We start from the raw sequence: 14,275 nt of genomic DNA on the forward strand, positions 1-14,275 counted from the left end.
CATCAGATTGATAAATTTATATGAAAACTAAGGAGATGTGATATGACTGCTATTGAGACAACTGTCCACCAGAGGCCACAGGACGAGGATTTAAGCAACTGCTTCAACAATGAGCAAAACTGATACCAATGAATTTGCGTTCAGTAACTGTGAGCATTCGTTTCTTGTTGCGCGCCCGACAGTCCCGACTCAAATATTTAGACGCCCCTGCATTGTAAATCACTAACAACTCCTCTCTTGTACTGAAAACATAAATTATACGGACGGACTTTATATACAGGGGAGTTCTCCTGACATAAAATTCTGCTCCATCGCGGTCAGAACAAATGAAATCGAAAATGTAGAGGTAATATAGACACCATCATGGACTGGTGACCGATACTATTTGTCTTGACTTAAATCACATGTACAATGAGCATTTTTTCGGGGTCTTAGATAGTTGGTTGCAAGAAAAGTAGTCCGATCTGTACATTTCCTATTGTGATATTTTGAGTGAGTTTTAATTTGGGAGGTGGTGATGCATGGATAACAGGAGGTGCTTAACCTATTGACGCAATCGGCTTCGCTCAGTTTAAATTCCATGCGTTTCCCTAATGGTTTTGTTTTATAGTGATTTGTATATTCCTAATTAATTTAACAGACATGACCATCTGCTTTAAACATTTGAATGTTGTGTACGTGGTTTTAATTATGCCAATTACTTACCTTAAAAATTAATCTTGAGAATCAAAATATTTTACAATCGATTTGCAATATTATTGTTTTTGTGTTTGTGTCATATTATTTTTTTATATGTAAAACAAATAATATAATGTTTATTATGTCATGTTTTGTGGGGTTTTTTTTTCTTTCATGTGATAATAATAACAGACAAAAGAGAAGAGATGTATCATACAGTACCATTTCACTGCCTGGCCTGATCATGGAACACCAGATCCTCTGTACCTTGTATTGTTTCACAAACATGTGATATCTGATCATACAAGTACTGAAAATAATGGACCACTTCTTGTTCATTGCAGGTATGAATATGAATATGTCAATATTGACATTGTTTCCCGCGATGCGCCTGTAAATCAAATGCATTAATTTAAAAACAGCACAATATTTTAAATTGCCCATACAGCCCGTAGGCGTTTCAAAAAATGTTTACATGAAAGACATGAAATTTCAGAAATCTGTTTAAAATTATATTTATCATAATTCCCTTTAAGTTACTATTAATAGATGTTCTTGCCCTATGCTTTCAACATAGTTTTTCATTATCTTTAATGAGTGAATTACATTGTTATTTATGACTAATGTCAATTAACAATTAAGAGTCTCGCACTGTCACAGTGTCTTAAGTAAATTCATCGTGAATATAAATTTTGTTTTCAAACAGTGCTGGTATAGGCAGAACTGGGACATATATCGGACTTGATGCTTTATATGAAGAAGGACGTGCTACTGGGTTTGTGGATGTCGTTAAGTTTGTTAAGAAAATGAGGTACAGCAGGATGAACATGGTGCAAACACCTGTAAGTTTTATTATACGTTTGTCATACCGAAAGAAAAGGTTATTGCAATAACTGTACCTTTACAGTATGTATAAGGTACAGTAACTAACAAAAAAATGTTGTTTTTTTTATAGTTTACACAGGAATAAACGGTCATGGACGACGTTCATTATAAAATTACATCATCTTTACCTATATTCCTTTTTATTTAATAAATAGATGACCATACGAATAGTAAGAGATACTGACCTTTTTTTTTTAAATAAATGCACAGTGTTATTTCTCAAATTGTAGGAGCAGTATGTTTGCCTGCATTATGCCTTACTTGAGGCTTTCACAATGAAGGACACCAACGTTGGAAAGGAAGAATTCGGAACTATCTGGCAGGAAATTGTGTTAGATAAGGGTCCTGTAAACAGACAACGTCTTCATGAAGAGTTTAAGGTACAATGAATTATGGGTAAAGATTTGCAATGTTTTATGATTTGCATGTGTAGATGGATCAAGAACCATGTTAGAAAACTATATTGCTTGTTAAAATACGAAAAATGTTTGCCTTCTTTTTTCACTACTTTTTGGGGTCATGAACACTTTATTTTACCTTTGAACAATTAAGACCACCTGTAAGCCCGGTTTTTTAATTTCCCGTTTAAAATACAAGTTATACGTATATAAACATGTATATATATACCTTAAATTTCATATTGGATAATGTATCAAATGTCATGCATTTCTTACTTATAATACTCTTACATTAACAAGTAAATCTTATTCTTATATTGTAGATGCTTGAAGCTAAGAAATCGGAGCATGATCAGGCCCAATATGTTGCTGCTAAAAGCCCCGAAAATGTAAAAAAGAACAGAAACAAGAGTATCATTCCTAGTAAGCATGCCAATTAAGATTAATATTTTATTGTTTTATTCATGTTACGATAGGATTTATCACTGTTTTGACGACTGCGATTTGTAGTTTCTGTAAAAATTCGTAGAAATATATTTCCCTTTAGTTTCAGATGTTGATATCAAGGTAGAAATAAAAATGGTTATATTATTGTATAAAACTGTCAACCTTACTTTTCGAAGTTCAAACAGAAATAATTCTCGAATACATCCAAGCATGTGTAAAATTTGTAAAGTTTGATACATTAGAATACCTGTAGTCCAGTTCATTAAGTCTTTCCCACTTTCAAATCTTTGCATTCCTCGTACTTCATTCGAAGTTGATTTATCAAGTTTATTTTTACCTAGTTACATCTGTAAATCAGGCTTAGATGAGTTAACATTTCTATCTCTACAGAAAGGTGTGCGAAAAAACAAAAACGCAAAGGTGGCAATTAAAAATCTTATCTCCAAGATAGACAGACAGCACCATGGCTAAAAGAATAAACTTGGCACAATATCTCACCTGTGTGGCCTAATTACAAACTTTAACATTTATTGACGCCGCTGACGCCGATGTCAGAAACAGCATTCCTAAAATATAAAAGAGAAGCGAAAGATACCAAAGAGATATTCAAACTCATAAGTCGAAAATAAACTGACAACGCCATGGCTTAATAAGAAATGACCAAGAGACAAACAATAGTACACAAAACACAACATAGAAAACTAAAGACTAAACAACACGAACCCTACTAAAACTGGAGTAGATCTCATGTGCGGCGGAAGGGTTAGCAGATCCTGTGGCACCCATCGTGTTGCTCATGTAAGTACAAACCCGGTCAGAAGTCTCAATCGGTAGGTCAAATTCGGGGAAAGGGGACGGAATTGTAGTTGCGATGTTAGCAACATATCAGCTATCATCTTTGAAATGGATATTCCGTAACGGTCAACCGATGGCGTCCGTTAAAGTTACGAAGGGATGATTTCAACTTCACCTCTAGGAACTTTTGGTTTAATAGCTTCCATGTGAGCAGCAACCCTCTATCAAGGAAATCATTATAGGAAATACAAGCCCTGGAGTATCGTATCAACTGGGATATATATAAACCGTATGCAGGTGCTGTTATGTTGTTACATAAATATGGAAAGTTCAAAATTGGGAAGCTGAAGTCATCTCTTTTGTCGTTTAGTTTTGTTTTGTTTTCCCGAAGAGTCAGGATCGAACACTGGACTCTCATCACTGTAGGCATTAGTCTTAACCACTAGGCCACCAACCCACTCCATCTGTGATACTGAATCGGCTATGTCATTACAACTTATTTTCAGCCAGCTTATATCTTTGTTCGAAGTAAGAACTGAAATAATATTTATATGATTCTCTCTTCATGAAAAGTCGTTAATTTATGCTATGGTGAGACTGCCATACTTGCGATGTCATGCTAATCTGGAAGAGGTGCTTTAATTTTGTTATTCGACTGATGAAACAGAACCCGAAACATTTGAGGAACAAGATCATGTTCTAAAACCGGTGGTGAACTATAGAGTTCCTAAATGAATGTTATGAACTATGATAATAAACAAGTCATGGTCATTTTATCTTCCTTTGTAGCGGACAACAACAGACTGTTTCTTACTTCATATGAAAAAGGAAGAACTGATTATATCAACGCTGTGCAAGCTCCAGTATGTATAGATTATTTTAGTAGCATTTTTCACTTTTTTTTACCATTCAATCTTTGTTAACATAAATATTGTTTAACCGAGGGATCATAATAATCGCTAAATACTTAAAACTGGCGTAAACCTGCATATTTTTTTATTCTAATTCGCGGCTATAAATTAAACATTTCTAAACTTAAGGAATGCATCTCCCTCGTGCGTAGCTCTGATTCTTGTTCCGGGTTTGGCTATATATTAAGTAGTTTTAAACGATAATAAGCACACCAACATTTGTATTTTCTTGGCTTCGAGCATCACCGAAAAGACACCAAATGTCAAAATAGGTATCGGGTGCAGTTACATTTGTTCAATTTTATGTTATTACTTTTTTTCAAAATTAACATGTAGAGATTTCAAGACAACAATACATTCGATCTGGATATTTTCAGTACGATTATCGTGTTTGAGTAAAAAAACTCATCTTGCTATGGGGTAAGTTTGATTTTTATCAATTTAACATATTATTATTTTAACCTACAGTCATATACAAAGTTTGTTGGATATTTGACAACACAGCTACCACTACCGGACACGAAAGTTGACTTTTGGACTATGGTTAGAGATCACAATTCGTCTACAATTGTTGTGTTTCTAAATGACCCAGCTGAGGTATCTATCGTTTCTGTTTATTCAGTCATGTCTGTTTATTTTTTATTTCAATCATTAAGATTTCCTTCAATATGAAATTATCATTAATAACTTTTTCATCTTGTGCCTACATCTTATCCGCAATATTTGATTTAATTTAAGAAATTTTACAGTCCCTGCTTTACTTGATGCTTTTGTGATCTCATTTATTTGATCTTTTCCCCCGAATAATGATTGGGTCTCCAATGTAAAACATGAACATGTAATATCTACACCAGTAGATGAAGCAGGTTATGAACTTGTGAGATTGGTTTGCATTCAAAGTAGCTATTATCTTATATTATAATAAAGAAATGAGCTATAATTGTCTATGAGACAAGAATTCACCAGAGTCCAAATAGCGTGAATGTAGTCTAATAACAACATTAACGATACCAATTTTCTGCACCAGATGCGCATTTCGACAGTAAATGTCTCATCAGTGATGCTCGAGGACAAACAATATTAAATTCCAAAACTTATTTAACAGATGAAAGGCTTCTAAACAAAGAAGGATATCTTGGTCACCATAAGCACTTCAGCCATGAGTAAACTTCATACTGTATAGTCATCAATTAACGTTCACGACATAATAAAACGTGAAACAATATATATACGACAAAAGCCAACATTCTTATTGATGACAAAGCAATTAACGAAATTAAATATGACAAACCGCACCAAAGACAACAATTGAATAACAGGCTCTGGGATTTGGACAGGCCTAAAACAATGTTGTGGGTTGAAACGTGTTTGTGAGCACTACAGCCTTCCCCTAACTCAATTCATTTGTAGGAAATTATTGCTTTTCATTGTTTCAGGTAATTTTCAAATCTTAAAAGACTATTTAAGTCTGGTTATATGATATATTTATTCAGGCTGACTTGGTTTACTCAACGTCTAAGGACTCATTTACATGTGGAAAATATAGCTTGACAATAACAAACAGAGGAAAAGAAGATATGGATGTTACAAGTTGTAAAGTCATTCTATCCAAGAAGGTGATTATAACAATTTCTAATAAAACCATTTTTTTTTCTCAAAAATATATTGTACAAAATAAGATGTACCATAGAATGCTGTTCCATAAGTAAAGGATTTTAATTTTTTTTAAAACATCATTACTCAGAATTCATACATATCTGTTTAAAGTTGTCGCAGTATCCGCTATAAATTTACAGAAACTGCTTTTTGTATATTATCATTAAAAAACATGTATTACAATTTGTTAAAAAAAAACATATTGATTTCAAGTATCTTAAACATTGAAGGATGACAAAGCGAGAGAAATAGCCCTGTATCTTGCAGTGACCAAGGGCCTTCCTGATGCACAGGTTTTGTGCAAACTTGTTAATCTGATATCTACTCGTGTTAGCATGTCAAATGATCCAGTGACCGTTGTCAGCGGGTAAGTATCAAGTAAAATATATTTATTCATTTTTGATAATACGAACGGTTGATACAAAATCAATAACCTGCATGACAAGAACAGCTTAATATCATTATTTCTAGTATAAGTATGTTAAACAACCAGGTTGTATGTGTCTGTTACAGTCGCTTTTGGTGACCTTGAAATATATTTGAAATGTTTCCTTTGCGTACATTTGTTTCATAGCTTCAGAGAAATATTAACATCAAAATGGAACATTGTTGTTCATGTTTGAAACCATGGAGTGAGTACATTTTAAGGATAAGAAGTTCTTTTACAAAAGTACATATAAGATATCATTTAGGTCATCCTTTTGTAGATAGTTTTAAAGGAACGGAACATAATTTTGTGAAATTTAACAACTGACAACAACGTTCGTGAAAAAATTGAGAAATATTGATCGTTATTTTTTTTTCAATGTTTTAGTGATGGAGCCAAGAACTGTGGGGTTTTCTGTACATTTGCAAACGCTGTTTCCAGTATGACAATAGATAATAATGCAAACATATTTCAACTAGCCAGACTGTTGCAGTTAAGGAGACCAGAGTTCTTTTCTGATTTTGTACGTATTATCATTAAGATTAGCGATCTTAATGAGTAATTAAGATGTGAACATATCAAAGCATTTTTTAGGATCCAAAGATATAGTATGTAGTCGAAAAATCGTTTAACATCATATAATAAACGCACTATTGAAACAAGGATTACATTTTGTACTCATGACGGGCGTTTCGTCTAAAATATAGACTGATCATTGACACTCCAATCAAACACATTTAGCTGGCCAAATAAAATACGAGGTTTAAGAGCATTAAGGACCCAAAATTCAGAAAACATTTTGCCAAAGACAGCTATGGTAATGTATTCCTGAGGTAAAAAAACGTAGTATTTCGAAAAATCTTAAGTTTTGTTAACAGTTACTTTATAATTTTGAGGTCATCAATCATAATGCATGTCAACACAAAAGTGCCGACTACTTACTACTATATAGCGTTAAACTAAAGATGGTAAGGTTTTGTTTATTTTTAAACAGACTTTTATAACATGGTAGAAACCAAATTTTTATCAATATTTGTTAACTATTCTATATGTCTACTTAAAAAAAATAATGCACCTTTAAAATTAGAAGATATCATATGGACATTTTCATAAAACCATGACAATGTCAAACAAAAACTTATCCAGTTTCCTTGTCTTGATATACAAGTTATGTGTCGATATGCCCTATAAATGATATTCCTCCTTATTATCTACAACAAACAATTGAGTGTATACAAATACTATGTTTGATTTCAGAATGAATACCGTCTATGTTATGAAGCTTTGAATCTCTATTTGGAGTCCTCAAGCGTTTACGCAAATTTCTGATTGATTGGGAAATCATTTGATACAGATGTCAATAAAGATTGCGGTTCATTTAGGCATTGGGGGCTTTTGTAAAATGTCCGAATTCGTTAAAGACGGAACAACATGGTTGATTATTTGTATAGCTTTTGTTTGAAGAACATTAACTATTTAAAGGACTATTGCTTACTATTGTCATTACTGTATGTATTTATTAATTCATTTATATATTCATTGTTATTCGTTATCAAATTATTGACAAACTCATGACATGTTTTCACCCTAGTCTTATGTTGGTCTATCCCCGGGAAGGAACTTGTAGTTTAAGTTGTCGTCTGTTGCCGACTGCCGGCGTTTAATGTTATAAAGCTAAAATCCTGCTGTAAGCTTAACCATTAGAACTCCTTCGCATTTTGTTATCCGGTACATTTTATAGATTAATCTACGGTGTAATCATCCTCCTTATTGAAGGTCGTACATCGACCTGTAACATCTTTGACCTTTTTGTTTCTTGTAAATAGTTGTATCATTGGCTACCATACCATACTTCCTGATTTTTATATACTGCATTGAATAAGATTTGAGATGGATAATCTGGTATTTCTTTTATTATCTTATTAGTACTAGTGTTATCGACTGTTGTTATGTGTCTTTTGCTACATTTTAATATTCTAGGTAACTTGTTACAAAGAGTCATGTAAGTTGTACACCTACTAAATGGTAAATAAATAAGTTGAAAACCAATTTGTGCTTCACATGGGTTTTTTTTTTCTTTCTTTTTGTTATTATTTTGATTGAAAGAATTTCAAAGATAACTTGCGTTTTATATAAATTAATTACAAGGGGAAAGAAACAAAGGTGATAAAATATAATTCATCCATCATTTTTGGTATAAACTAAACATCAATATCAAATTGTAATTTCCTTAGAAGAATAATGATTTTCTTTTCTGCTTTTTCTCAAAAATTATTCAATGCTTGTGCATTTTCGATATTATTTTTTGTATTTGTTAAACATTTTGCATGTTTCATATAACATGCAATGATCCATGACAAGGAATACCATAACCTCAATATTGTATAGCCATTTTTTCCTGTTTTATTATTTGTTATGAATTGATATAGTGCTTTTAATAAATATATGTTTATTTTGATTTTGTTTTAGTTGATAATGTTGGGAGCTTTCATAGAATGTTATAAAATACATGGAACACATCGCTGTACCCCTTTTTTTGACATCTTAACCTATTATATCTGTTTGTTTTGTTCACACATCGTTGGCAATATATTGGAATTTTATAAGACTGCCATACAATTGAGAGGTCAAGCTAGCTATAAAACCAGGTTTAATCCACCTTTTTATACATAAGATATGCCTTACCAAGTCAGGAATATGACAGTTGTTGTCCATTCGTTTGATGTGTTTGAGCGTTTGATTTTGCCATTTGATAAGGGACTTTTCGTTTTGAATTTTCCTCGGAGTTCAGTATTCTGAGGATTTTACTTTTCACTCAAAATAAATAAGAAATATATGACATCAAACATGGACTGCTCTGCGACTCATAACTAAACAAATTAACGAGTCAAGAAAAACCCAGACAAATGAGATTAAATAGAAAATTGGTTACTTTATATGGATTAATTTTATATCTTTTAATCGGCACAATAATAAAACATACAATGTGCATACATAATGAAAACACATTATTTGCATAAAAACAAAAACATCTAAATTGGTATCAAGTATAAAATCTAAAAAAAACAGTTTTCAACTTCTTTTGCGGAAGAATGTCAATAAGGCGGTGGATGAGCAGCATAACTTGGTGGCGGAGCTGGATATTGACCACCCTGCGGATATTGTCCTCCTGGTGGATACTGACCACTCTGGGGATGTTGTCCTCCTGGTGGATACTGACCACTCTGTGGATATTGGCCGTACTGCGGTTGCATACCCTGAGGTGGTGGATACATTGCTAAAATTAATAATAAGAAATGCGATCAGATCCTTGTATTAAAATACATTTTCCAAGTTTAAATTTGTACAAGGGTAATTTATATTTCTGAAGAAAAAACCCTTTCCACTTATCATTGATATTAAAATAAAAAAAAGTACTATCATTCCCAGAACAATTATACAAACAACTTGTAGGTATCTGATATTTCAATATGACGTTATTTTTTCAATGCTTGGAAATTGAAAAATACGGGCTTTGAATGTAAGTTTTATATTATACGAGACTAGGATCACAATGTCGTGTGTGGTGCTTCCAATGTATTATATGAAAAGTGATGGTATGACAAGGTTCTTCTGTATTTTACTCAGATGCTCAAAATAAGAAATTCGATGAAACATATTGGAGTGATACACTTATAAAATCCATTTTAAGTATTCGCATATGTGCAGTCCTATATGAAAACAACACTCTATAAATTTTATGCGTCAAAAGCACTGTAAAGCTCGCATGGCAAAAAGTGCAAAGTGAGCTTTTCACACTTTAAATAGCCATAATTGTCAGCAAGATAAATCTACACAGCAGTAAAATCTTGACTGAAATCGTAGGAGACTCTATTTCAGACTGTTTGCCCTTAAATAACGAAATCTTTTGCTGTGTTTTAGTGAAAAACTAATAAATATAGAGAAGACAGAAAAATAATATCAACAATACTTCAAAAAGAATTGAATTTTTGACATGAACTCTATTTAGGTCCACTGTGGTCATTGTTGAATATGCAAATAGACCTAGATGTGCGACACAGGATCTTAAGAGTCCTAAATATGGATTTACCTTCGCCAGAAGCGCACAAAATTGAATGTGTGAAAGCCAAGGTATATAAGAACCGATTAAGTTTAAGAGCTTTGTGATTAAGAGAAAGTCCTAAAATAATACCAAAATATATCTACATTAGGACATTTGGTGTACATGAGAATAAAACAGTTAGTAAACAACATACAAAAGACACCTAGACGTCAGTGAAAATTACATTTGTGCAGATACTTTGGATGTCTTGTGGGTAAACATGCACTTTGACCAGCCAAGTATATAACAGTTATCAGTTGCTAAAACTTTCTGCAAACATTATGTACCTTTTTCTTTACGTTTCAAACGTTTTCGTTTACCTTGTATACACTGACTATACACTTTCTAGTCATATCTAATATCAAATTCAAGACAGTCTTTTTATATAATAATGGAGAACAGCAGCTGAACAACCATTTAAAACTTATAGAACAAAATATAAATGGGAAACCTTTGACACTTGTCTGTCTGACAGAACAAATTAGTCATGAAAAGGCCTATTATCAAAATGACAGGCGATTAAACGTACGCCAGAATATGCTACAGTTAGATTGTCAGAGTTTGTTTTATCGATGCACAGCTTTATTTTTCCATTTTATGAATGTACTTTACACTTAATAGTCACTGGATATTACTTCAGAATCGAAAGACATGGTTTATGCATAGCAAAACAAGCTTTTCGTCGGGTTGTTGTCTCTTCGACAAATTCCCCGTTTCCATTCTCAATTCTTTTTTACATAGTCGATGTGTCAAACCTCATTATGTATAGGGATCATTCTATCTCATCTGACTTTACTATCATACATGTATTAGTCAGCTGTACGTACACAAAGCACCTCGTATACTGCTTTCTAATGAATAAAATAAAAATGAAACATCAATTTTAACAATTCCATTTCAACATGAACATAACTGCACATAGATTTACCTTGCTGCTGTGATGACGTTTGGACCATTGCTACACCTTGACCACTTGGAATAACTCTGCCATTAGTTCCTGACTTCTTTACCGCCACACAACATGCCACTATTAAAGCTATCAGGACAGCCAATCCAAATAAACAACCAATTACTATTCCTGCGATTATACCTCCGTTGCTTTATAAGATAAAAGAAATACAGTACAAATAAAAACTTACACAAATAAAAAAGTCATGATGTTTCGGTGATGGAATTTTTATGCAAAAAAAATACACTGCTTCAGAAATTACATTGCTTATATGAAACCGTCGTCTTTACGAGTTGTTGGCCATAGTCCAAATTTGTCACTGGATCGAGTTTCGTCAGTTTCTTTTTTATTATTACTGTAAATTTTCAATTAAATGCTGTTAGAATTGTTGGAACAATAAATTTAAGCTATCTACGATAGTTTAATATATTCAAACCATTTAAATACATTTATAAGCTGTGTACGTTACTACTTCATCAATGAACATAATATATGAAATTTCTATGATTTAGAGGCACAGAATTTTTTTTGAAATATTTGTTTTGTAATACAACTGGACCGAAAAATATATTTGACGAAATTAAAATATATGTTGTTGGTAATTAAAAGGCCAGTGTATCCTCAACCTTGTCCGCTGCTGATCCTGAAACAATGAATTACATTAACTTTGTCATACACCGGATAATTTTGTTACTTATTAAGATATCAATAAGAAGATGTGGTATGATTGCAAATGAGACAACTCTCCCCCAGGAGACCAAATGATATAGTAGTTAACAACTGTTAACTATTGGTCACCGTACGACCTTCAACATTGAGTAAAACACAAACCGCAGTCAGCTGTAAAAGGCCCAGAAATGACAAATATAAAACAATTTAAACTAGAAAACAAATTGCCTGCTAATATGATATGACAAACAACAACAAACGACAACCATTTAACTACAGGCTTCTGACTTTGGACAAACACATACATAATGTGGTAGTGTTAAACTAGTTTGCTGTCGCCAAACCCTTCCTAACCTGGGATGGTGGTGAAACAGTACAATAACAAACTATATATACTATATACATGTCGTATAAAAATCAGTTGAAAAGGGCTAAACTCATCAGATGGATACAAATTAGAAAAACGTCTAACAAAAGCACAGACCAGACGTTGCAGGATATTTATACATCCCACAACAAGAAAAAACACTAAGTACAGATCTGAGAGTATTCCCAGCTACTCAATAAATAATTAATGATTGCAAAAACGCATAAGCATAATGTAAAAGACACCTTATACGTTTTGTATTGTGTTGATAATAGATTAATAGGGGTTCTTGTTCTCCCTTTCATCGTCGTCTTCATTTCAGACAGAAGCCCGCATTTTAATGCCTCTGGACCTGTTTTTATGGCTAGCCAAACCTGATACCTGCGCAAAACATGATATATGTGTGATAATCATTTAAAATCCCACTCAAAACTGATTCCTGTTCGGGATTCAGCTAAAGTCCTACCAAAACGAAATCATAATATCCACGGTCAGTTTCAAATTCTCGAAATTCATGACACATTTTTGACAGTAACAGTTGCACCAAAATCTGTAATTTACATGAACGTCCCATTAAACGCATCCGCAAATATGGTTCTTTTTGGACAATCAATTGCATTATCGCCATTCCTTAACAATCTTGCCAAAACATCCTATCTAAATGCCAGTTACGTTTACTAACATCGCCAAAACAAATTACCTATATGTCAGTCAAGTACGATTTCGAAAAAAACTTTCTACTTGTATGTCATTCAATTACAATCTCGCCAAAACGTCCTATGTGTAATTATAATTACAATATTAAAGCTTGCAAATGCATCTTTACTGTATGACATTTACAGATCCTATTAAATATTTTAAGTTTAAGTTAAGCACATCTACAAATTTATAAATTAGATAGCTACTTGGTATGGAAAGGTTATTTTATTTCAAAAAGAGTCCGTTACCACATGATATATAGAAAAATATATGAAAAACAAAAATATCAAATAATTCATGACGTCATTAACTCCACGATGGAACCCATATGCAGGGACCCATGTTATGTATGTACTGATGAACGAAGTTTTGTGTATATAGATATAAGAAGATGTGGTATGAGTGCCAATGAGACAACCCTCCATCCAAGTCACAATTTGTAAAAGAAAAACCATTATAGGTCAAAGTACGGTCTTCAACACGGAGCCTTGGCTCACACCGAACAGTAAGCTATAAAGGGTCCCAAAAATGACTAGTGTAAAACCATTCCAACAGGAAAACCAACGTTCTTATCTATATAAAAAACGAGAAACGAGAAACACTTACTGTTTGCAAAAGAATGAATTATTCGAAATACTAAGGATTTTCTTATTCCAGGGATAGATTTACCTTAGCCGTATTTGGCACAACATTTTGGAATTTTGAGTCCTTAATGCTCTTCAACTTTATACTTGTTTGGCTTTCTAACTATTTTGATCTTAGCGTCACTGATGAGTCTTTTGTATACGAAACGCGGGTCTGGCGTATCAAATTACAAATGTATAAGCCTGGTACCTTTGATAACTGTAACTATTATGAACCACATCAACAAACGACAGCTACTGAACATCAGGTTTCTGACTTAGGACAGGTGCAAACAAATGCAGCGGGTTTAAACGTTTTAATAGGTACCAACCGTCACCCTTACCCGAAACAATAGTGTAACATCACAACATAAAAAGACACACTATAAAATATCAGTTGAAATGGCTTAACTCAATCAAAAGACATATAATCACAAGTGAACATACACTGAACGAATAAATTTGATCTATGACACAATGTAAATACAAAATCAATATAATATGGGGTGAATAAATAAAGGCAACAGTAGTATACAGCTATATGTCTTAACTTGTTTAACTACACTATTTGTTCTTTTTCGTTTTTGAGACTGTGAGCTACTTACGAACAACAATACTTGTTAAGGTAAGAACCACAACATCCATCGCTACAGTATATATTATGATAAT

At 32.9% G+C, this 14,275-nt stretch overlaps 1 protein-coding gene across 2 annotated transcripts in view; it reads left to right on the plus strand.

Annotated features, from left to right (window-relative positions):
- The window catches only part of LOC127705438 (receptor-type tyrosine-protein phosphatase mu-like), a 145,123-nt gene extending 136,468 nt beyond the window's left edge, over positions 1–8,655 (plus strand). For both annotated transcript variants that reach the window (XM_052209753.1, XM_052209754.1), the window contains 10 exons: positions 871–1,022; positions 1,385–1,520; positions 1,794–1,943; positions 2,285–2,384; positions 3,993–4,066; positions 4,583–4,711; positions 5,608–5,730; positions 6,001–6,137; positions 6,585–6,720; positions 7,455–8,655. In XM_052209753.1, coding sequence (XP_052065713.1) covers positions 871–1,022; positions 1,385–1,520; positions 1,794–1,943; positions 2,285–2,384; positions 3,993–4,066; positions 4,583–4,711; positions 5,608–5,730; positions 6,001–6,137; positions 6,585–6,720; positions 7,455–7,526 — 1,209 coding nt within the window. In that variant the 3' untranslated portion in view covers positions 7,527–8,655. The remainder of the gene's footprint in view (positions 1–870; positions 1,023–1,384; positions 1,521–1,793; positions 1,944–2,284; positions 2,385–3,992; positions 4,067–4,582; positions 4,712–5,607; positions 5,731–6,000; positions 6,138–6,584; positions 6,721–7,454) is intronic.
- The last annotated feature ends 5,620 nt before the right edge of the window (positions 8,656–14,275 follow it).

Source organism: Mytilus californianus, unplaced genomic scaffold, assembly GCF_021869535.1.
Source record: "Mytilus californianus isolate M0D057914Y unplaced genomic scaffold, xbMytCali1.0.p SCAF_6, whole genome shotgun sequence".
NCBI classification, from domain to species: domain Eukaryota; kingdom Metazoa; phylum Mollusca; class Bivalvia; order Mytilida; family Mytilidae; genus Mytilus; species Mytilus californianus.